Source organism: Hipposideros armiger, unplaced genomic scaffold (genome assembly GCF_001890085.2).
Source record: "Hipposideros armiger isolate ML-2016 unplaced genomic scaffold, ASM189008v1 scaffold_1299, whole genome shotgun sequence".
In the NCBI taxonomy this organism is placed as follows: domain Eukaryota; kingdom Metazoa; phylum Chordata; class Mammalia; order Chiroptera; family Hipposideridae; genus Hipposideros; species Hipposideros armiger.
In genome coordinates, this window is record NW_017732649.1 from 105,220 (window position 1) to 128,313 (window position 23,094).

Here is a 23,094-nt window from a genome sequence, read left to right on the forward strand (position 1 = left end):
TTGCTCAGAGCTTGCACTCTTGAACGAGCTCTTAACCAACTGAGCCACTCAGCCGGCCCTGCACATGCTTCTTTTAGGAAGAAACAATTCTCCATTAGGGAAGGATGAACTAGATTGGGTCTGTCAGGGTTCTTGGGAAATCTCCTGTAGTCCTTGGAGAGGACAGTCCCGTGTTTCCTAACGGCCATGTCTCCTATGTACTCTTCGTTCTGTTCTCCTGAACTGAATCCTTGATTTCTTTTCCACTCTTGCTGGCTTTGTCACAAAAGAGGAGGAAATAAGATTTTCAGTATATGCTCCATTTCCCTCCCAATTAAAACATGCTAGAGTTTTTGGGTGATGAGATGTCAGTATGCCAGAATCAGTAAGAGACGATAGGATTCCAGCCTTCCCTGAGTTATGTGTTCTCTGTGTAGTGTCATTAAAAGCCACCAGTTCCCAGAATACCCATTTTCAAACATAAGCATCAAAATACACTACAAAGCTAACTGTGGTCCTTGGGTTCTATGATGCCCCTGTGATGAATCAGCCTTCTGCTTACTGTCGCCTCTAAACCCCTTAAATGGGCTCCAGGATGCCCTCCACCACCCTGCCCTTAATTCAGCGTCGGAGTGAATCGTGAGTGCTGTGGCGGGGTTCATGGTGGAGAAGTGATTTTGAGGCAACCCATTTAAAAGAAAAAAAAAATGTCAGTTCTTTCATTATTTGGATAAACAAGAATTATTCATGGTTTCATGGTTTTTCTCTTTTATACTTTGATGAAAGAAAAAAACAGTATAATAACACTTCTACATGTATTTATTTATTCATTACTACAGAAGCAAAACTGCACAGAGTGTTTCTGTGACTTGATGCTATCAGAATCAGCTGTTGATTTATAGACCTTAAAGAACCAAGGTTGCAAAATATGCTGTCTTACCCATAATACTAAGTTTCAAGTGTCCTATATCTTTACTAAAGCATCCTACTAGACTTCATTTTATTTAAACATTCTGAAATTTGAAATCGCATACTTCATTTGTTCTAATAAGGCAGCAGCTTACTGTTGATGAATGGGAAACTCTCTAAAACCTTCCTACTCAAAGTGTGGTCCGTGAACCAGCAGCACACACGTTGTCACCTGAGGGATTGTTAGAAATGCAAACTCCCAGTCCTCCCCCCAACCCCCCGACCTACTGAACCAGAATCTCCATTGTGACCCGAAACCCCAGGCAGTCTGTGCACATGTTAGGTTTCAGAAGCTCTGGGTTTAAATCTTACTATATATAGTGAGATTGGTTTGAAGTTGGTGGCAGAATAGCTCATTGTAAATTATATTTACCTTTGATCTGGAGAAAAGATAAACCAAACTATGCATGACTTGGGTAGTCTAAAAATATTCATAAATATAAAGGTATGAAAATTATATGAAATCTGTGAGAAGTTAGAAATATTGGCAAGAAATAAAAGTTATCCCAGAAAATTCAAACTAAATGTATGTGCACAAAATAGTCTGTAATACATAACATTGGGGGAATTTGAACATGGAAAGCATCTTGTTACATGTATGTGTACATGTACATGCAACATAAAGGTGACAATAGACAGAAATCCAGAATTTAATCAATGATAGATCACAGTGGTCACTTTTGCACTGCCAGTTTGATTTGTTAGAGATTTCTCAACGGCAGAGAGCCTTGCTGTGTGTGGCTTGTGTACTTCTCACACAGTAAGTGACGCTGCTAAAAGAGATCCAGATAAACCAAAGAGTGTTAAGAGATGGGCTAGAAGATTGATTGTGGTATAGAAAGAGCTGATTTATGAGGAAAGAGAAAAATAATTAAATGGGCAGCACTATGCTATAAAAAGAGACGTGGATATTTATCTAATGTTTCTGCCATGCTGTGTCCTGTAGTATCCATATGAAAGATGCAGAGACATTAGGATGCAAAAATTTGTTACAAAGCAAAGCAATATCAGCTGAAATTACTCTGTTAAATTAGGAGCAATATCATAGATTAAGTTTCAGAAAATTTTACCTAGTGCATGAGAAATGACCTTGAGTGGGACGACTTTATCCCTGACAACTTTGAAAGCTCTGTGGGCAAAGAGTGGAAAAATCTTTTATTAAGTTGTTCAGTTATCTTCCCAGGGAAATAATTGGAACCCCATACCTTGAAACTTCTAAAATTAGGGTGGAGAAAAACCAGGATGTTGCCTGTGGGAACTTTGTCCACTTTGGCAGAGACCTGGTAATTTCTCCTGCAATATATTTGATTATTGCTGATGTTACCATACCCACATTGTTAAAATCATGTTATCTTATTTAAATTAAAAATTCCAGTTTCTAAAAAACAGAGTGTCATCCATCTGCCCTCCATGATGTCTGCCTCCTTGGCATCTGCGGGCTACCTGGCATGGAGGACATTCTTTTGTTATTTTTCTAAACTATGTAATTCATTAAAAAATGCAATTCAGTGCCTATTGGAAGTGAATTCACTTCCTACATTCTCTTCTTCATTCAGAAAGCTATAAAGATAAGCCCCAAACATGCATTGTCTTTTGGAGCCAGTTGTCAAATGGGTACAGAAACTCTGAAAGTCTGAAATCCCCTAGTGCTTCAGAGAGTTTAGTGATGTTTTTCACCAGGGTGAAAACCCAGCTCATGTTTGCACAGGAGTAATGGTCTGAGAGCGCTATATTTCCTCCTCCTTCCCTCTAGACTTCTTCCCCAGTGATACACTTCAGCTGTAAAAGGAAGCCCAGAACCGCAAATCCATTGGTCAGAAAACAAGTAAAGCACAATAAAATTATTCAGTATTCTAATTCAGTGCTTTTTCATGCTAATTCTTTCAGATCTACACTTGTATTGTCTAGGAGGAGATGGAGTTGAATGTAGGTGCTGCTAAGAATAGTTCATATTAAATATGTGAACTGTAGATATTAGATACACTTCTTTATGCTGGTGTGTGGGCAGCTTTGCCCGACTTAAATATTAAGTCACATTAATTATATTACTCAGGTGCTCCATAACATGAATTGGTTTTTTGTTGATGGTATTTTCTAAACTATTATTCAGTTTTGTTAGTTATGACTTAATGCACTTTAGTTTTAAGAAATACTATTTGTCAGTAGTTAACAGTTCTTTTCCTTATTGAAAGAGATCTAGACCTAAACAGAAGGTTAGGATTTTGTGCTATTGTGTTCATAATACAAAGATAATCTCCTCTATATCCTACTTCTCTGAAAATGGTTCTAACAAATTGCCAGTATCTTACATGGGCAAGCAAACAACTGTCTTGAAGATGAAAACTAATTAAGAAAAACGTAAAATTAATAGGTTGCAATCTTTCTTTTTCTTCTCTTGCTTCCTCACTGATATACCTACCAAAAGGAGCATGGGGAAAAAAGTCCTTTTCCTTTCTAAATCATTCTACNAAAAAAAGCATCAAGATTTCCCTGGTCATTTCAGCTGACTACACCCTGATGATGCATCCTCATTGCATGCAGTAGCTGGGAAATAATGTGAAATGGTGTAAGCCATGCAGGGTCACTCTCGTCCCTGTTGCCAGTGGGATACTGCAGGGTTTTCTTCTATTTACCAAGTTTGTTTTCTCTCATTTTCCAATGTTTTCTAACAATATAAGCTTAATATCTCACTGACCACATGTTAAGTCCCTTTTACATCCAGAAGGATGTATCATATATAAATCTGCAGACACTAACATTTTACTTAGAAGTCTCATGTCTTCAGTCCAGCATCAATGATTAGATGGATAAGTATTATCTTTTGACTCAGGAACCATTGTCAGACCATTGGACAGCAAGCATAGGAAGTTATTTCCAATGGTTCCTGTATTCTGCTCAAGCATGAGGAGGCTAAGAATGGGTTCCATTTTCCCTGAAACGTCACTGGCATTTGTAATACTAGTTCCCTTTATCGTCCCGTCAGATATTCTTCCCACCAAAAAAAGCTTTGGGGATGGTATATTTAAAGAAAGACAGTCCTGAGGTAAACATTTATGTGAATAGTTTGCAGAATATTTGCATTTATCCATAAAATCTCATCTTAGGATTCTAAATACATAATGTCTTGAAGCAGTTGTAATATAAATTTGAAATGTGTGTTCTTTGATGGGTATTCTTTTATTTTATAAGAGGTGATATCTACGAAATGGGGTAATATGATCTGAACAAAGTTGTTCCCAGGGAGAAAAGGGCTGTGATGTGACCTGACCCTGTGCGTGTGGGCCTCAGTACACATGCACTTTTACATGCACATACGTGTGCCTATATTTCTGGTGAGCACAGAATTATAAACCAAAGCCATCACTTTGTTTTTCTGGTAAGAGATTGATAAAAACTATTATGGAAGCCTGCAGCTTGGATAATAGACACAGTGATTCATTTGGGTTGCCTCTCCCATCTATAGGAATTTGGGAGGATTTGACTCTAAAATAATACTTCTTTGGTGAATGCATAGGTGACGTGTATCCTGTAGGCAGAAGAGACACTTTCATCAACTCACTCTCATCAACTCAGCCCAGTGACAGGTCTAATGTCAGCTGAGTACTCATGCTGCTCTTTGCATTGACTTTTCAAAGATCAGCTTACATTGGTGGCCAATTCTCACAAGTGGAGAGGACATCCCAGTATACTAACCTCATCTCTTTTCCTGTCTTTATTTTCTCTTCATCTTGATATACAATGTACCTTTTGAAAAGTCTTCTTGTGTTATAAGACTGAACCCAAGGACAACTCGGTCACTTTTATTTGTCCTACTAAGTACCTGAAACTTCAGTGTGGCAGGCCTTGGGGTAGCTCTCACTGTGGCTCCACCAGCCCTGGGTGTGTGTCCCCATCTATGGGAAAGAGATCCCCTTGGTCTCAAAGGCTTGTGCTTTTGATGCTCTGCAGTGTGTATTTCTGAAAATATGTATAAAGATGATTATCAGGACCAATTTCTTCTGTTCTCTCAATTTTTTATTTAAAAATAATTTCAAACCTAAAGAAAAGTTGCAAGAATGAGAATAGTACAAAAAAATACCCTTATAATTTACTGATTTCTTAAATTACCGCATTTGCTTTATCATATCTTCCTTGTCTCTGTCTTTCTCTAAATACATGTATCTATCTATAGATCGATGATGGATGGATAGATAGATAGCACTCAAGTGAGCACTGTTAAAATTTTTAATATTCCTCCATGGTAACATTTTCATTGTTGGTAGAGGAAAATGCTCTGATGCTGAGTCCCTCATATCTGGTGCTTTTGGATTTTATAGGAATGTCTTTTTGAACAGAAAATTTTCATTTGGTTTCAGAGAAGAGACTATGGCTATAAAATATGGTGCATTTATTTATTAATATGAATTTTCCTTACAATGGTAGTCATTATTCTGGTTTAATATGTCACCGTTTGAATGTAGTTGAACATGGCAATTCTTAGCCCCTGCTCAGTGCACCTGGGAAACTTTCTACTTTCAACATCTAAAGAAACTGTATGTAATAGTAAAATGGTATCTTGCTGAAGTTTTGTTTATGTTTATTAGAATTTGAGGCATTATAAAATAATAGATAAAATAGTATATGTTAATGTAATATATAATAGTCAATGCAACTTTCCTTGGAGGACATGGGTGGGAAGGCGGAGAGTGTATCCAATACTCTGTGCATTGTCACTCATTATATTAAAACATGTTTCCGTGGCTTCCCACTGCTGGCTGCCTAAGAGCTCTTTAACATGCTCCGCTCTTTGGTGGAGGTTCAGGAATGTCAGTTGGTTGTTGGTTTGCTCCTGTGTCCTTCCTTTGTCCCTTTCTGAATTGATTGAAGTGTGGAATTTGTGCTGCCTTTTGGGCAANTTCTTAAAATGTGTGTGCATTGTTTTTGTCTCTCTCTCTCTCTACACACACACACACACACACACACACACACACACACACACACACACACACACGGTCTCACCAGATTCTTCACCACACTAGACCACAAATGATTATTTTTGTTTAGCTGTATGGACAGCATGGATAGCCCTCAGGGATGCTTAGTAAAATTATTGATTAGTTGTGTTGTGTTTTGTTTAAGTAATGGGGAGTAAAAAGGTAATTAGGAGAGAAATGTGTCAGTTAAATTTATATATATATATATATATATATATATATATATTTGGTATTTAGAACTTAGTGTGAGGTTTACTTTTAATATTAATTTGTGTTATCTGTGACAGTGAGTGATTTTATTTTATAGATTCACTATGTTTTCAAATGAATGGGATTCAAGTAAGGATTGTTTCCTCTCAAAGGAAGTATATAACTCATTATTTCAAATTGTTTTTGGTGTAAGCCTGGCTAGATTCCTACCTTCCCCCAATCTGTTGTACTCTTTATATCTAACTGTGGAAAACCAGTGTCCAAAATAAAGGACTTCCCTTATGTTCTCCTATACCCTCCGCTGCACGCTCACTTCAGTGCTGTCACCTTGACTCAGTTCACTGAGACTGTGTCCCTGTGGCAGTGATGTCCCCCCTCAGAAGGCTCCACAGAGTAGCTCACACTTCCTCTCTGTCCTGGCATTTGTTCTGCTCCCAGGGCTGGGCCTGGTCATTGGATCCAGTTTCTCTTTCCTCTTCAATTCTTCTGTGTCTCCCCTTAAAGTTCTCCTTGCTCTTCAAACATGTTGCTCCTAACCGTAGAAGGATGTCTCAGATCTGTGATTTCTCCTGATTGCTGTCTCCTAATTCTCATTTTTCTCTCATTCAGCAAACACTTATGGGTTTCCTCCTGGGTGCCAGGCACTGGGGCTGAACCCCGATCCTTCTTTCAGTGTAGCCTGTGGAATGGCTACTGCTCACACCTTCATCCACTGAGCTCCCCTCCTCCCTCGTGAGTCTCATGAGATTATCAACCGCTGGTTCTCCTGTGCGGGGCCCGTCTTTCCACATACCCATCTGTCCTACTTGACTGTTACAGACTTGCACTCTAAGCCACTTCCCCCACCCAATAAATGTATGGTAACTGTGCTGAAGAGTGCATATTCTTCAACGAAAATGTTGTGTACGACACTCAAAGGTGTTGCAAGTTGCGAATAGAGGATTCGTTGTTCCCCAGCTATTTATACTATGATGAAATGAAGTTACAGAATCCGGTGTGAAATGTTCTATTTAAACATCAGTAGCCAGGCTGAAATTCACATAATGAGGACGGTTTTCATCGCATTTTTGTGTATTCTCTGCCACTCGCTGGCCCCAGATCCCCAGGCCCAACCCACCAGCTCCAGCCCTTGATAATAGAGTCTGGGCCTCAACCATGTTTCATCATGTCCTTCAGTTAGCAGGTTCCCCACTCCAATCACTACATTCCGTAGCTGTAAATTAACATGTAGAGTGACTTGTGAGGATTCTTTTTTCTTATTTGAAGACTGACAACATTAAGCTTTTCAATGCATGTTCAGTACTTCCTGGACATCCAGATCCGTCCTAGTACCACTTATCTGAGGAGTCTGACTTCCTCTGTACCAGTGGCCTGGGGCAGCTGCTTGAGCCTGTGAGCCAAAACCTTTTGGTCACTAAAGGTTTTTTTAATTTCAGGGGAGTATGTGTGCAGTGAATCTACTGTTGGTTCATTATGATTTGAATCAGTTTGTAAAGAAATATTCAAAGGCGTGATGCTCTCAGGATGCTCCAGGGCATGTTTACAAATTAAACAGCTATTTTAAAAACCATAACATTTATAAATGTACCAGCCATATTTAAAACACCCACTGGGGAAATGGTAACTTAAAACAATGGTTTTTACGTGCGTCTGAAAATCTGCCTACAGTAAAGTGAAACTTCCAAATTTGCAGGATTTTTCTTTCCGTAATTCAATATTCCATGAGTATGTTTTACAGGGATACATTAAGACACTCGAGGTCAAGAGTAAGTCTTGAGATCTATGGTACTAATAGAGCTTGGAAGTGAATGGCAAATAAGAATGTGTATATGCGTACTGATTAGAATCTTCTTTCTCACCAAGTAAGTTCCTGGCACATAATGGCCACTCAATAAAAGACTGAGGAATGGATGAATGAAAAAACTAAATGAGAAGACTCACGCTATGTCATATTCCCCAGAGCAACAAAACAAGATAAAAAGTAATCAACTCAGACAATTATTATTTTAGTTTACTCAAGTCAGGTAGCTTAGTTCATATATACTTTTCCTTGCTACTAAATTAACTGAGCTGAGGGAACTCATGGACATAAATTCAGGTATTTTTAATGAGAAACTCAAGCCAAGTAAAGAAAGTGAATATGCACTGAGTGTTAAGCAGAGATATCTAGGTTTATGTCTCTATCTCTTATTTTATTCATTCATTCATTCATTCATTTCTTTCTTCATGCTTTTCTGACTTGGGATTTAACAAAGCCAAATACCTGAAGTTATGGGTTAGAATTAGTGAATTCATTTGTGTGTAAATAGGCTCATTGTAAGGGCTAGTTTATAATCTGCAACAGATATCTGCCATACTTTTATTATTACTTTGTTATCACTTTATAACATATGAAGTATTTAATACTGTGGAGGAAGTTGCTTATCCACTACATCAATCTCAAACTCTAAGTCAATAGCGCACAATATTGTGTACATAAGAACAGTCTGAATGCACTGGCTTTATCATGAATCAGAAGGATAACAAGGGAGGAGGGTTAGCTCCGTTTCTTCGTGGTACATTGCCATCATATTAAGCCTGTGTATTCATAGTTCACCAAGCACTTTCACATGTTGTCTCATTCAGTCTTTGACAGACCTCGTGATGTAACTAATATCATCCTTGTACAGATGATGAAACTGAGCCTCACAGTCTGTGGTGTCATTTTTATAAATGTTCAAGTCCACTAAGTTGTAAGAAAAGGTCTTTCGACATCAAGTCTCACCTCCTTTCATTGTGTCACATTTGCCTCCATAGGCATGTATCAATTAGTGGTAAAAAAAAAAAAAAAGCATCAAGGGCCGGCCGAGTGGCACGTTGATTAAGAGCTGGCTTGGGATGCNTATCAAAATATTCCAGTGTTACATGAGTTGTAAGGAAAAGAAAATGTATTATTAAGTGTCTGAAAGAATACACGGTGACCTGCCTACATGCTGTTGCCTCGCCTCTCTTTCTTGCCTTTGCATTTCCCTCTCATCTCATCTCCCTCTGTTTCAGCTAGCAGTGAGGTGGTTGGAACACAACTGCCATTACCAGTACATGGACGAGCTCCTGCAGTATATCCGCTTTGGCCTGATGGATGTGGACACTCTCCATACAGTTGCCCTGTCCCACCCCCTGGTCCAGGCAAGTGAGACTGCAACAGCTCTTGTCAACGAGGCCCTGGAATACCACCAGAGCATCTATGCTCAGCCCGTGTGGCAGACTCGCAGGACTAAACCAAGGTTCCAGTCGGACACTCTGTATATCATCGGTGGGAAAAAACGTGAGGTCTGTAAAGTCAAGGAACTTCGGTACTTCAATCCTGTTGACCAAGAGAACGCTCTCATAGCTGCCATTGCCAACTGGAGTGAGCTGGCCCCCATGCCCGTGGGAAGGAGCCACCACTGTGTGGCAGTCATGGGGGACTTCCTGTTTGTAGCAGGAGGGGAAGTTGAGCATGCCAGTGGCCGGACGTGTGCCGTGAGGACTGCCTGTCGCTATGACCCCCGCAGTAATTCCTGGGCAGAGATAGCACCCATGAAAAATTGCCGAGAGCATTTCGTGTTGGGTGCCATGGATGAATACCTCTATGCAGTCGGGGGCAGAAATGAACTGCGCCAGGTTCTGCCGACAGTTGAGCGGTATTGCCCCAAGAAGAACAAGTGGACGTTTGTGCAGTCCTTTGACCGATCCCTTTCGTGTCACGCTGGCCATGTGGCGGATGGGCTACTTTGGATATCAGGTAGAGCATGCCTCATACGCTGGGTTTATTAAAAAAAACCAAAAACCAAAAAACTTTAATTGTGGCATAAATGGAAAAGTCTAACTTTGGTTGTGTGGCCATGTGTAATTGAATGAATGGGCCAAGGATGCCATTTTAATTAATTAGCATTCATTTATTTTGCACCTACTCTATACAGAGCAATGTAATGGGAATCAATTGACCTTTCTGTGACTTCCTGAGTGATGAGTGGGGTAAAAATTCAAGATAGAAATTAATGGCCCATCACACCTCGCTTTCTACCTAACCCTGTGTTGTTTAGATTCTCAGCTTTTGATATTCATGGCTTGTTTTGCATACCTTGTAGTTTATCCAGGTCCATTGCTTTTAGTTTCTCCCTGGGCTACTGGACTAGGAGCCTTTCACCAAAGACAGGGCAGGAGAAACAAAAGCCCAGTAAACCCATTTTGATGAGTATAGCAGTGGGTATATATCCAGGTGAGAGCATTGCTATGCATTGAGGAAAGGGATTTAAATTATTGGCTAAAATAATGTTTTGTGTTATCTATGTAGTTACTCATGGCGTCCTAAACCTTCATTCCTATCACTCTCCCATTCCGCCTGATTATTTGGGGGGGTACTATTATTTTAGTTTCCTTTTTCCTTTTTCCTTTTTTTTTTTTTGAAGTCTTTATTGACAAAGTAGAGAGACTAGTATAATGAACTCCATGCACCCAGAACCCTTGCTTCAGCAGTTATTCCTTCATTGCCAGTCTTGTTTCATCCATACCCACATACTCCTTCAAGTGCCTCACAGCTGCCTTTTCACTTGTATAGGAGTCAGTGAGACAAGATCACATTACCCACCTGTGTTTCCAGTTCTGTCATTGAAAAGACCTAGAATGTTCCCCTTTGAAAGGTTTGCCTATTGGGGAAGAAAGTTGCATCTTCTCTTAGTTAGAGGATACTCATTACGTAACCCAAATGGAACTTGTTAAATGAATTTCCATGTCAAGGACAAAGGAGAATCAAGTAAGTACAGGAAGTCCTCACTTAACCTCCTTGGTAAGTTCTGCAATAAGTGAAACGACATATAATGTCCACTTTTACCACAGGCTCATTGACATAAACAAGAGTTCAGTTCCCATGACATCTCATCAATGTTATAACAAAGTGACATTATCCGAGGACCTGCTGTACTAAGAGTAACTTTGAGATGTTTGTACCTAGAAGAAGCAATCATTTTTAAGTACACCTGTGGAGGCCCCTCAGTCTCCCTCAACAATCTTCTCTGTTTGTTTAACATCTGCTCTGACAAACTTCTCCTTTGCATTTAAGCTAAATTTGGTTGGACACTGCCCATTTTTTCCTTCTGCTGTCTTCAGTACCCAGGGAGACAGCCACAGTCTCACTTTTTCTGGATTATGCCTCAATTATTGGCAGTTTCATTGAAAAAAAAATGGCTCATGTCAGGGTTTAAATGGTTGCTGTTATGAATGAAGCTAAGATTAGGACTAAGGAAGAGGATAATGAGGTGGGCGCAACAATTACTGGCCCTATATGCCAAATAAACATTAAATGTGAGTATATATGTTAGTATATAGAGATATAGTTAAATAAAAGCCTCATTTATCTGGTGACTTATTCCCTTTTCTTTAAGTACATATTTCAATAGTTTAAAAAAAAACATTTTATATGGGTTTGTATAACAAAATTCATTTTGTATGAATGTCTCATAAATATTTTCATAAATGTTTCCTTTTTTTTAGCTATGAAATGAGCTTTTTTAAAAATACTGGAGTTTCCCTTACATAGTTTTAAAGATTGACTACTTAATACCTTCTTTAGTGAGGCCTTAAGAAAGCACAGAAGCTTATCTTAGACTGGCTAAATCTGTCATCCTGGTATTAAGCTGACTCCTCTTTCAATATGAATCTGTATATTTCCTTTTCCATTTTATTAAATGTATCAACTTATTAGAGATCTTATTGCTATATCACTTTGTTTTCCCCACTGTGAAAGGAAATACATTTTCTTTGTTCTTTTTCTTTTTTGCACTAATGGATGCTGCCTGTGTATACCATACTTAATGAAAACAATCACAATTTTCTCAGGTTTGCTTCTCCCTACTGTGTACTTGAGATGAAAAACTCACTTCCCTATGTACAGTGCAGTACCTTTAATTGGAAAGAAGAGGAAATCACCAGTGACATTTCTAATACCTTCAGTCGCCTGCCTCTTTCCTCATGCCCAGCTTATAATAAATCAATTGTGAATCTAACCGTGGATAGGGAGGGGTGACTGGATTTGCTAATGGACCCTTTGAAAAAAAAAAAGGTATATTTCACCCTCACTATCACTGATTTCGAAGTGTTACCCTGATTTATTGGAGCAGATGAAAATGTTTGAGGCTATTCCTTATCCTTTACCAAATAATCAAGTATTTCCAATTTAATTGATGAGGGATTGGGTCATTGTCATTCTTCTGGTATTTTGGAAGCTTTGCCTGAGGTGGAGGTAGTAAGAATTATAGAATGTGGATTTTCAGGCCTTATTTTTGTTCCATAGAATGCAAAATTAATGCTTCTTTAGAGACTCATAATTTCCAGCATTCTCACTCCCTCCACATACCCTCTTCCCTTTCTCTGCCCATTTCAGAGTCAGGACACCTTGAAACCTGTCCATGGTTTTTAAAGTGGCACAAGCAGAGACGAATTCAGAAAATCAGGTTATATGGATATGCCCATTAGCATTTAATTGAAGATGTTAGAGACAGTCGGATTTTACAGGCTCCTGTAGCATTTGACACGGTGACCCAATTCACAAATGCTCCACATCATTTCTGCTTGAAATTCACAATACTGAAGTAAAACAAGCATTAAATATGCCCCAGTTGTGCCTTAAAAGGTATGCTCTCCTTTGCGTGATATTGTTTGTGAAGTACTGAAAAGCTCCTTTTTTGTGAGTGCGGATTAATTCTGAGCTCATCTTACGGAACAATTTACCTTTTCATTTTTGTCAAATGGCAGCTGGATAATGGGAAGCTAACCACAAAATTAGTGCTTTAAAACAATAAAGGTAAGACAAATGCCACTGCATTTACACAAAAGCAGTATTTTGAGCTTTCTTGATGCTTTTGGTGAAGCTGCATGCTTATTAAGTCTAGTGATGGTTCACAGATAAGATTAATTCAGCAAACACCCTTCCTGCCCTCTAGGAGCTGACAATCAAAGAGTTTTGAAGATATTTCATTAATGAAAGAACATGTGTTAAAGCTTCTTTAGCTCCCTAGAAGATATGTTTAGTTTCATCTTGATTAAATTTAGATGAAGCTTTTGCATTGCCCCATTTTAAATAACTTTAATTTATTCAAACCTACTAAAGGGACTTTGGCTTTTCTAGTAGTCATTAAAATTAGAACAATGTAAATTTTCATTACCATTTCTAAAATGCCATGGCTTTAGATTTGCACTCTCTGTGCAAATATTGTACTTGCATCTAACAAATTATGTACAAAACATTGGGAATGAACGGGGGCATGGCGGAGGCTCGATGGTGAGCACTGGGGCACAGACTACTGTCACACACACAGGAAACTTGCTCCACTTCTTAGCAACCAAGAGATGCTGAGGGACGCTCGTCACCTCATTGAGTCTTGTTCTGGGCTAGTGCCAGAGCAACAGAGTAGAGTGAGACATACGTCTTATGATGGGCCTCTTGGTATAACAGAGGGAACAGGATTTTAAAGAGATAATTATAGGATAGCGTATACTATGTGTGATGATAGGAGACTTTCCAAGGTACGGAAGTGCAAAGCAGGGAGAAATTAGCGCAAGGGGCATGAGAGGTTTCACACAAGTTTGTAGCACCTTCAGCCTGACTTGACGGCAGGTCCATTGGCTACTTCTCACTTACTTCCCCATTCCCCCTCCCTGTGCTCACGCCTGGGCTTCATGATGCAGTCACCCCAACAGTTCTCTTGCCCTCTGGCAGGCACACAGTGTGTCTGTGCAGCTGAGCCCTGTGACAGGATGGCTGGCATGGCACACCTTCAGTTCCCAGGGCCTCTCTGCACCCTACACTAGTCCCTCACCCACTCTCCTTCACTGGCTAGAACTTCCTCACTTTCCTCAAAACCTTCCTCAGACCCCGAGAGAGACCCTTGCCCTCTCTTTCTCAGAGCAAATGTAAGTGAGGTTGTCACAGCAAACCTGGTGAGATACAGTGAGGTGACAGACAGTGAGCAAGAGATGGTCTGGAAAGGGGCCAAGGGCAGATGGTTGCTTAGCACAGGTGAGGAGGGTGCAGAGGAGGGGGGACTAAGGCAGGAGCCTGGGAATGTGGGATGGACAAGGTCGGAGGAGGAGTGTTAGAGAAACAAAGCCACAGCAGAAGGGCACAGTGAGAGGGGCCCAATGCTAGAGGGACACCAAGGTCCTCCATGTTTCAGTCAGGAACGATCTGGTAATTACAGTCAAATCGTTTCAAAGAGTGGAAGAAGGCAGAAGCTGCAGTGCTGGGGATGAAAGTGTGGATGGAACTCAAAGAAGTAAAACCTGCAGGTGTGGGCAGAATTTGCAAGAGGCTGGGGCGTCATCTCAACTTCCCTCCCTGAACCTGAGCTTGCCAGACAACACTCCGACCATTACGCTCCCGCCTGCAGGGAGAGAACGTGCTGTTTCTAGGTACACACGGATGTCAGTTCATGTGACAGCACGTTTTTCCATTATACATTAATAAGTAGCATTTTGGCTTTAGGAAGGAAAAAGAAAGGTAGGAAGGAAAGAAAAAGAAGGAAATGTGGCAGAGAGAAGAGAGAGTAGCTAGAGGAGGAAATTCAAGGTCAAAGGAGGGAACTTTTTTGTTTGTTTGTTTTTAAGATTCAAGTGCATGAAGCAAATGTATGGATAAGGGAAAGGAGAGAGTGGAATGGAAAGTGAAGGGAATGGGGGCATCCTTTGGTTGGTAAATGCTGAGAGCACCTCCCAGGTACCAGGAATGGTGATAAATCTGGGGGATGCAATATTGACAACAGGCACAGGGGCCCGAACAGGCATGAGGGTGTTGGGAGGGGTTCACTCTTGGACAGCGGGAGAGACCCCTCGAGTTCCAAGCCTGGAGGGAGGAGACAGTGCTGGATGTGGACCTAGGTAAGCTCACAGGTGAGGGGCAGGAACCTGAGGAGGTTGCTTCTTGAAGGAGTGAAGAGGCAGACAGGGCTGCCTGTTGAGGTTGTGCAGTGTCAGGACTAGGTAGACGGCCTGAGGGGACTGGCCTTAGAAAAAGCCTCTGAGAGAAAACAGAAGGAACTGACCTGTTAAAAAAGAAATGGTCAGAGCCCATCCGAAGGTTAGAAATCACAAAACTGTGACACCTCAGTTTGCAAATTCCTGTCTTGTGGTTTGGTGGTGCTCAGCAGAAACCTGGAGAAGGCAGACTCTTGGATTCACTCACAACGGAAGGTTTTTAGGCTGGGGATAGCCCAAAGGAACCTACTGGAAGGAGTTCAGCATGCTGGGATCCGGTTAGGTGAGTGTCAGGGCCTAAGGTTTGCTTGAGGGAGAACCAAGTGTGTTGCGGGAGTGAGTACATAAGAGGTCTGTTTGTTGCCCCTGTAGGCAGCCACCATGGGATGAAGCACCTGCCTGGCAGAGGTTTGGAGCCTGATCACTCCACCTGTCCACTGAAAAGTTCCCAGTGAACTGAAATGTCCACTACGAATAAAAGCTTCTTTGTCACTTTGTTGTAGCAAACAGCTGCCCTAGCAGTTACTCTTTCTCCCCTTTTTTCACTTCTGTCCAGGCTTTACGACTCCCCATCTGAAAGAGATAAAAGCAAAACCACTGCAGTATTGAACTGAGATGGAAGCCAAACAGAAATGAACCACACAGAAATGCTTTTAAAACAGCTAAGTGGTTTAAAGAGAGCAGTCAGATCACCTGCCTTCTCCAAAATAATTAACCAACTTTCATCCTACTGGCTTCCCTTTACTCTGGAGAAGTGGAACCCTGTTTACCCTCAAACCGCAGCCCCAGGAATGAGGCTTAGAGGTTAAATGATTTTCCCAGATCACACAGAGAGTATTCAACCAAGTTGGAATTTGATCTCTGTGTCTCTGGTTTTTGAAAATCATGCTTTTCCCCATGAAACCACGCAAAGCAGTTAGCTGTCACTACAACGAAGATCTCAAAAACATACTTACATTGTAAAAAGAACTTGCAAAATGACAAGACTGAAAGTAAATGATACGCAGGAGAATAATTATACCTGGAGATTTGTTTAGGATCAATGCTCATTAGAGTATCTTTTATTCTCTTATTTTTTAACTGACCTTCTCAGGACACGAGCTGAGCCACATAATGTCTTCTTCTTGTGGTTCTGTAATTCAGTTTGTAAAACAAAGAAATTTAGTGATAATAAGGAGCCACTCTAAAATATGGTGGTTTAGATTAGAACATTGTTTCCGCAAGAATTACGTATTATGATATAGGAGTCTAGTGGCCTTGAAAATTGTTAGTTTAGGTAGTTAAAAACAAAAGTTCACCCCATTGACTCCAGAATTTCTGTCATGGAGAGAACGACCTTTATTTAGATGATCCATTTGTATCTGTCTAGATGAATCTAGAAAAAGAAGGTAGCATAAAGAGTGAACTGAATGACTCTACCTAAGAATATGGGAAATATGTCATTTTCTTTATTCCCAAGAGTAGAGAAGAAAGTTAAAGCGACATCATGGAAATGCGGAATGGCTGAAAACTTTGGTTAATGGCAGGAGGGAGAGAAAAGATCCAACAAGAACACAGCAAAGCCAGGACACTAGAGACAAGCAGAGGTGACCTTGAGAGCTTACCTCTGCTGGAAACATGCAGAAATCCGTGGGTGCAGGATTTCAGCTTTTACAGAAAGAGTAATGGGAGAGAGAATGTTATCGAGATTTTAAAGGGCAGCTGACATCTGCATTGTAGTAGACTTTACTCTCATTTATCATTTCACTTATTTAAAATAGGACATGGTGAATACTTTCCATATTTTGGGCCACAAGTTTATGTCTGTTCACGCTAGGTGACATAAACACAATTTATATTTTCAAGTGCATCAACCCTCCCTTTATAGATATTTTGTAAATTTGAGACTTTCTTTGTGGGTTTTGAGCATATTAATTACCCATCCATTTGTGTGGTTTCCTCAAGTGTGAAAGAAATAATATGGATACTAGTTTTAATTTAATGCATGGATTAAGTATGCTTCTATTCAAGATGCTAATTTAGTAGAAAGAGTCTTGGTTTTGTTTATGTAGCATTATAAACACTCCAAAAATATGGACAGTCTAATGTGTAAAATAGTAATAAAAAGTTTATTTTTGCATTTATTGCAAATATTCCCATGGCGTTCCTTTTATCAAGGACTAATAATAAGTTTGGCTCTTTAAAAAAATGGCTGATAGGAACTCACACCTAATGCCAGGTTGTTCTTTTGATAATTAGATTGTAAGTGTGAAGCGTTAGTCTTTTGAGAATTGGAGCAAGTTCATGAAGGAGATACTTAAACTATTAAAGAAGGAAAAAGTCTTTGATACCCTTAGAAGCCACCCTGTAATTATGGTTATTAGAAAAAAGAGTTATAACAAGCCTATTCTAGACTACAGAATTCATTTATTAATTCAGTATTCCATATTTAGTAATCTTTTTCAATACTCCATATAGACTCATTTGTACCTTTTATGGAAATGGTAGGACATTTCCAGAAACAAACCAGTACAGCATTGTAGTAAACGTCCCTTTGTGGATTGCCCCTGCACCATGCACTGTAGTTCACCTAAAACCTAGGAGAAGGTACCATCATCTCCGGTATCATCATCTCCGATTTGATCATGAGGAAGGTTGTGTGAGATGGCTCCCCCATGGATAGAGTCATACAGGAGCCTGTTGATGCCACGGCCTGTCCCGAAACTGCCCCCTTCAACTAGTGTGAAGCTGGCAGCCTCCAAGAGGGTGAGAAAACTGGGTATGGTTCTCCCCAATCCTAACTGGCCAGTGGAATTCCAGCCTGGAGCGTCTTCCCTAAGAGCCTGGACCCATTCAGTTCTTCTTCTTCCTTCTTCCTTCTTCCTTTTTTTTTTTTTTTAACTTCTATTGGGGAACAGTGTGTTTTTCCCAGGACCCATCAGCTCCAAGTCAAGTTGTTGTCCTTCAATTTTAGTTGTGGAGGGTGTAGCTCAGACTCCAAGTCCAGCCACCGTTTTCAATCTAGTTGTGGGGGGTGCAGCCCACCATCCCATGCAGGAGTCAAACCGGCAACTTTGTTAAGAGCACTCACTCTAACTGAGCCATCTGGCAGCTCAACAGCAGCTCAGCTCAAGTCATCTTCAATCTAGTTGTGGAGGGCACAGCTCACTGGCCCACATGGGAATCGAACCAGCAACCCTGTTGCTCAGAGCTTGACCTCTAACCAGCTGAGCCACCCTCTGGCCCCACATTCAGTTCTTTGCATCCTGCTCCTCCTAGTAAGGATACTAGCGCTGCCTTAGGTACCACGGGTCTCTACTGAAGAGTTTAGTGTAAGACTCTATTTATCAACGGAAGTATTTTCTGTCCTTGAAAAACAAAAAAAGTTTCGCACAGCTACCTGCCCTGACCAATGTCTATTGAAAGCTGTTTCTCTAAACACACTATTTGATAGACTCTGTCAGCATTGACCTGTTGTTGCACTTGAACACAGTGAGTTTGGGAGTTGGTGAATTCTCAGTAGCGGAGATGAAGGTGGCTCGTGTGGCAGTCACCTGTCATCCTCTCCCCGGAACACATTCATCCGTTTGTCACAACGTGTTGTGGGGAGTTGAACAGGGAAGCTTAAGAAAAATGCTTTACTCTTGTCCTGATGATAGAAAGCACTGTTCACGGCTGGTAGCATGGTGCTCACTTTTCATTCCTTCTGGCAGTTTTTAAAGACTTATTTGACTTTGGGGGAACCTGCAGTATATCGTTAAAGTCACAGTGCGAAAGTATAAGACAGGGTTTGTTCATTTTTAATTTTGGCTGAAAAGTTAACTTTTCAAGAGAAAGCCAGGGGAAAACTTGGCTTTCAAAGTGGATGCTGATACAAGATGGCATATTTAATGACAGATGTATCTATAGAAAGCTGTTAAGATGCAGATTATCCCCCCTGGGGTGGGGGAGGGAGATCAAAACTGCCAATCTATGAAATATACTCAATGGCGTGGAATCTCTCTGCGAGGGCTTTGATTGCAGAGGACAGTATAGCAGCATGTGGCATCGTAACCCAGAGCAGACAAATCAGCTTGATGACTTTCAAAGTCAGGAACACTGCTGCAGGCAAGGGTACTCCAGTCTAGGAGAAATTAAAACATATAGAGACTGTTATTAATTCCATATCTATTTTTGTATCGTCAAATCTGTATGCAAATCCTTAGCATCTCATTTCTGCAGATTAAAAGTGAAGAGTGTTATGTGAAGGGGATGTAATGATAAAGCTCTGCAATGAGTAGCACACCACTAAAGAAATGTGGACTGTGAACTTGGATGCTTTCTTTAAAATTTATTTATTTTTTTGTACTGAGAAGAAATGGTTTTTTATTTATATGCTCATTTGTAACATATTTCAAAGAGGAAAAGCAATAGAACCAATTTCTAAGGTTTTCCCTCGCAGTCCTGACATGGCAAAAGTTATAGCAGTAGGTGTTTTTAGGCACCTCCTGTGGTTTAACATCCTAGAAGTAATCAACCTAATAACTAACTAGGACTTTTATTTTTACTTCCAACTACTAACCCAGTATCTCATTTCTGAACATTGTCTTGTGAGTGAAAATTTGTATGGAAGGGTAAGGAATCTAATTACTGAGTGCAGATTACAGGGGAAAAAACTGTATTATAAATACATCTGATGCATCTGTGGAAGATGGTGAATAATAATTTTGAAGAGCATGATAAATTGCATGCTGTGCTTGGGAGAGAGGATGTAATAGCTACATTCTAATCCATTGGTTGTGCATTTAATCTATAATGGGTAGAGTCTGATACATCTAGTAGTGTAAATATTTTCAAATAGTGTCATAAACAGATAGTTTACTGCAGTAGATATTAATTCTGTCCCATATTTCTAAAACAAGTAGATAAACCGTCAATGTTTTGAAATAGTGGGTGGGAGCTTGACCCTCTGTTCCCTCTCATTTGGAGAAATGATTATGGGTGAGCTGGACATTAATCTGGTGGTTATGGCCCACATCAAAACTTGGCAATCATTTTAACACTGAAGATGTGTGCGGTCTCAATAGATTTGATTATTCTTGTGTAGTTGTGCTGAGAAAGAATTATTGGACAGTCAGTTTTTAATCAGATAAGAAAAGGAAGGTTGGGAGGAAAAAGCAAACATACCTCTGTGTTTATTTTGACATACATTTTGACTCTATGTTGGCATTTCAGCCTGTGCTTTCTTAAGTGTGTTTTCTTTTCCCTGGATTTCATTTTTTAAATGAGACATTCGATGAGAAAGGCAGAAAAGACTTTCTTTGAGGGCAGGAAGCTCATTTCTCTCTGTTCTTTAGATTTTCTCCACAGATAAAGCTTTCATTGGGCTTTCAAAGTGGTTGCAAGCATCAGAGAAAATTTAAAAAAAAAAAGCCCTCCAGTTAATAATATCCATGGTCAATTACATGGAAGATATAATCTTCTTACTGGAGTTGACTGAGAGAGTAATAATTGGCTTGGACAGGTTCCCTCCCCTTTAATATCCCTTAGTATTGATTGATGATGATTCCAGCTCAGGGGAGGAGTATGCACTAATCCCCTGGATTCTGGTTTTACTGGACTCCTGGCCATGGAGTTGATGGTGGCGACCTATTCAAGGTATTTGAACTATCAAAGCAAAAATTATAATAGACAGAGAAAAACAGACAAGGAAGACTTTGTTCAAGACTATGGCACTATTGGAGAGAGCCCAGAATGCAGTCTGAAATCAACTCCTGAAAAATAAGAGGCAGGAGGATCTTCAAGCCCTGGGGTAAGCTAGTGGAAAAGTACTGAAGGACTTTTGGAAGGAGGTTGATGCAGTTGAGTACATTCAGTTATCCCTGAGTTTATAAATATTTTTCTCTGTGATTAGGCCATTTGTGTTTGCTGATTGGCACCCATCAAAGTTAGGCACCTACCCAGGCACAGAAAATGGGGACATAGGGGCATTATCTTCCTTGAGGATTACATTTCTATGGGATCTCTACCAGGACTTGGAGAAAGATATTCCTAGTTTGTAAAACTTGCAAGAAGGTCCTTAGATGATTTACATCTCACAGAGGCAGAGAAAGAATTTACAATTAAGTTTTCTAAAGTAAAGTCTGTAAGAAATGGGAGGTCAGGGGCCTGGAGACTAAAAGAAGTCTGTCTAAAGTTTAGTTAAGCCAAGGGGCATGTTAAGGCTGTCTTGGCTAGTATTGTAACAGTACTGTGTTTTTTTTTTAATTCAACAAATTTCAATAGAAAACTCTTTAGTCTGGCTTAATTTTAGATCTTTATTGAAAAGTTAGCTGCTTCTTTGTGATACTGAGTAAAATAAGAATGTTATTCATTTTACACCAGTATCTGGTACTATGTATAGGGTAACATTTCTAAAGCTAGAACTTGGGGGGTTCCCCTATTTCTGTTATTTCCTAACATTTGATACCGCCTAGTATTATTTTCTCACTGTGCTGTTTTATATGTTGTTTTTTAGTTTGTCCATTTAACGGTAAAAATTAAAGTAGCATCAAGAAATTCTGGGTTTTCCAGGGTTCATTGTACACCACCAGAAAAAGAAGTATGAGGACAAATAGGAGAAACTTAGCTGAAAGCGTGATGATTTTTAAGTGGTTTTTGATTAAGCGGAAGTTCTCAAGTCTTTTGGATCTAAGCAGTCGTCATCAAAAGGGCTTCAAAAACGTTGAGAACAGCAACTGCGCTGCAGTACCCAAGAGCTGTGCTGTCCAGTATGGTAGCCACTATCCGCATGTGGCTTATTGAGCGCCTGCAGTGTGGCTGGTCTGGATTGAGATGTGCTGTGTCAAATGCACACTGGATTTTGAAGACTTAGTATGAGAAAAAAAAAAGATCTCAATAATTTTTTACATTAATTTCACATTGAAATGATATATTTCGGCTATTCTGAGTGAAGTAAAATTTATATTCACTATTTCTTTTTACTTTTTAATGTGGCTACTGGAAAATTTTAAATTGCATGTGTAACTCATATTTGTGACTCTTGTTATATTCGATTGAATAGCACTGACTCTAGATCTCTTTTGATAAGTGACATCTTTTCTAAATGTGGTTCTTCCAAGGAGATGTCAAGATATCACTGTGTGAATGTATCGATTAGAGCTGTAAAATTGCCAGTGTAGCTAAAGACAAGACTTTTCCATATAACTCCTGACATAAATTGCATAGAGATGTGTCTGTGTGCTGTGTTCATCCCCACTTCCCCTGCTGTACTTGCCCCCTCATTCTGGCCGTGCAGAACAGCTGCCAGACTTGGGGACCTTTTGGCAATCTCAGCATACTTGTTGCTCGCTCTCAACTGGATTGCTGTTGAAACGTTTCTTGAAAATGAAACTGCTTCAACAATAAGCTTTTTAATTATGTCATGGGTTCACCACAAGGGTATACAAACAGATCCTCAGCAGTAGGTAATTTTCCTTTAATTGTATCTCATTCTTATGTTGGAATATCCTATTTCTTACTCATGAAAGCTCTAACACATGTTAATCCATTACAGGTGGAGTAACTAACACGGCACAATATCAGAACAGACTAATGGTATATGAACCTAACCAGGTAAGAATCATATAAGAAAAGCTCATTACCTTAATTAAAATGAATTTTCAAAGATTTCCACCGTAATTAGTAGTTGCAATGCCAAGTCTACACACGCACGTGCATCTTAAACTTATGCAGAGAAAAGCAAGCATCTGGATAAACTACTTTTGGGTTGCTTTTTTTTCTCATAAAATTTCAGCTCCTTTAGGTTTGTGCTATACAAAACGCTTAACTTGTTTACAGTTGTGCACAATATAAGAATGAAGGGAAGGATATGATGAGTTAAATGCCCTCTATTGCCATTATTTCAAGTGGCTGTTCATATTCAGAGGCATGCAAAGGAAGGATTTTTATTTTTTCATTTAATTTTGAGATTACTGGGGTGACATTGGTTAATAAAATTATATAGGTTTCAAGCATA

At 39.8% G+C, this 23,094-nt stretch overlaps 1 protein-coding gene across 4 annotated transcripts in view; it reads left to right on the forward strand.

Moving 5' to 3' along the window:
* The window catches only part of KLHL32 (kelch like family member 32), a 122,827-nt gene that overhangs the window by 79,149 nt on the left and 20,584 nt on the right, over positions 1-23,094 (forward strand). For all 4 annotated transcript variants that reach the window (XM_019633382.1, XM_019633384.1, XM_019633387.1 and 1 more), the window contains 2 exons: positions 9,168-9,894; positions 22,633-22,691. In XM_019633382.1, the coding sequence (XP_019488927.1) occupies positions 9,168-9,894; positions 22,633-22,691 (786 nt within the window). The remainder of the gene's footprint in view (positions 1-9,167; positions 9,895-22,632; positions 22,692-23,094) is intronic.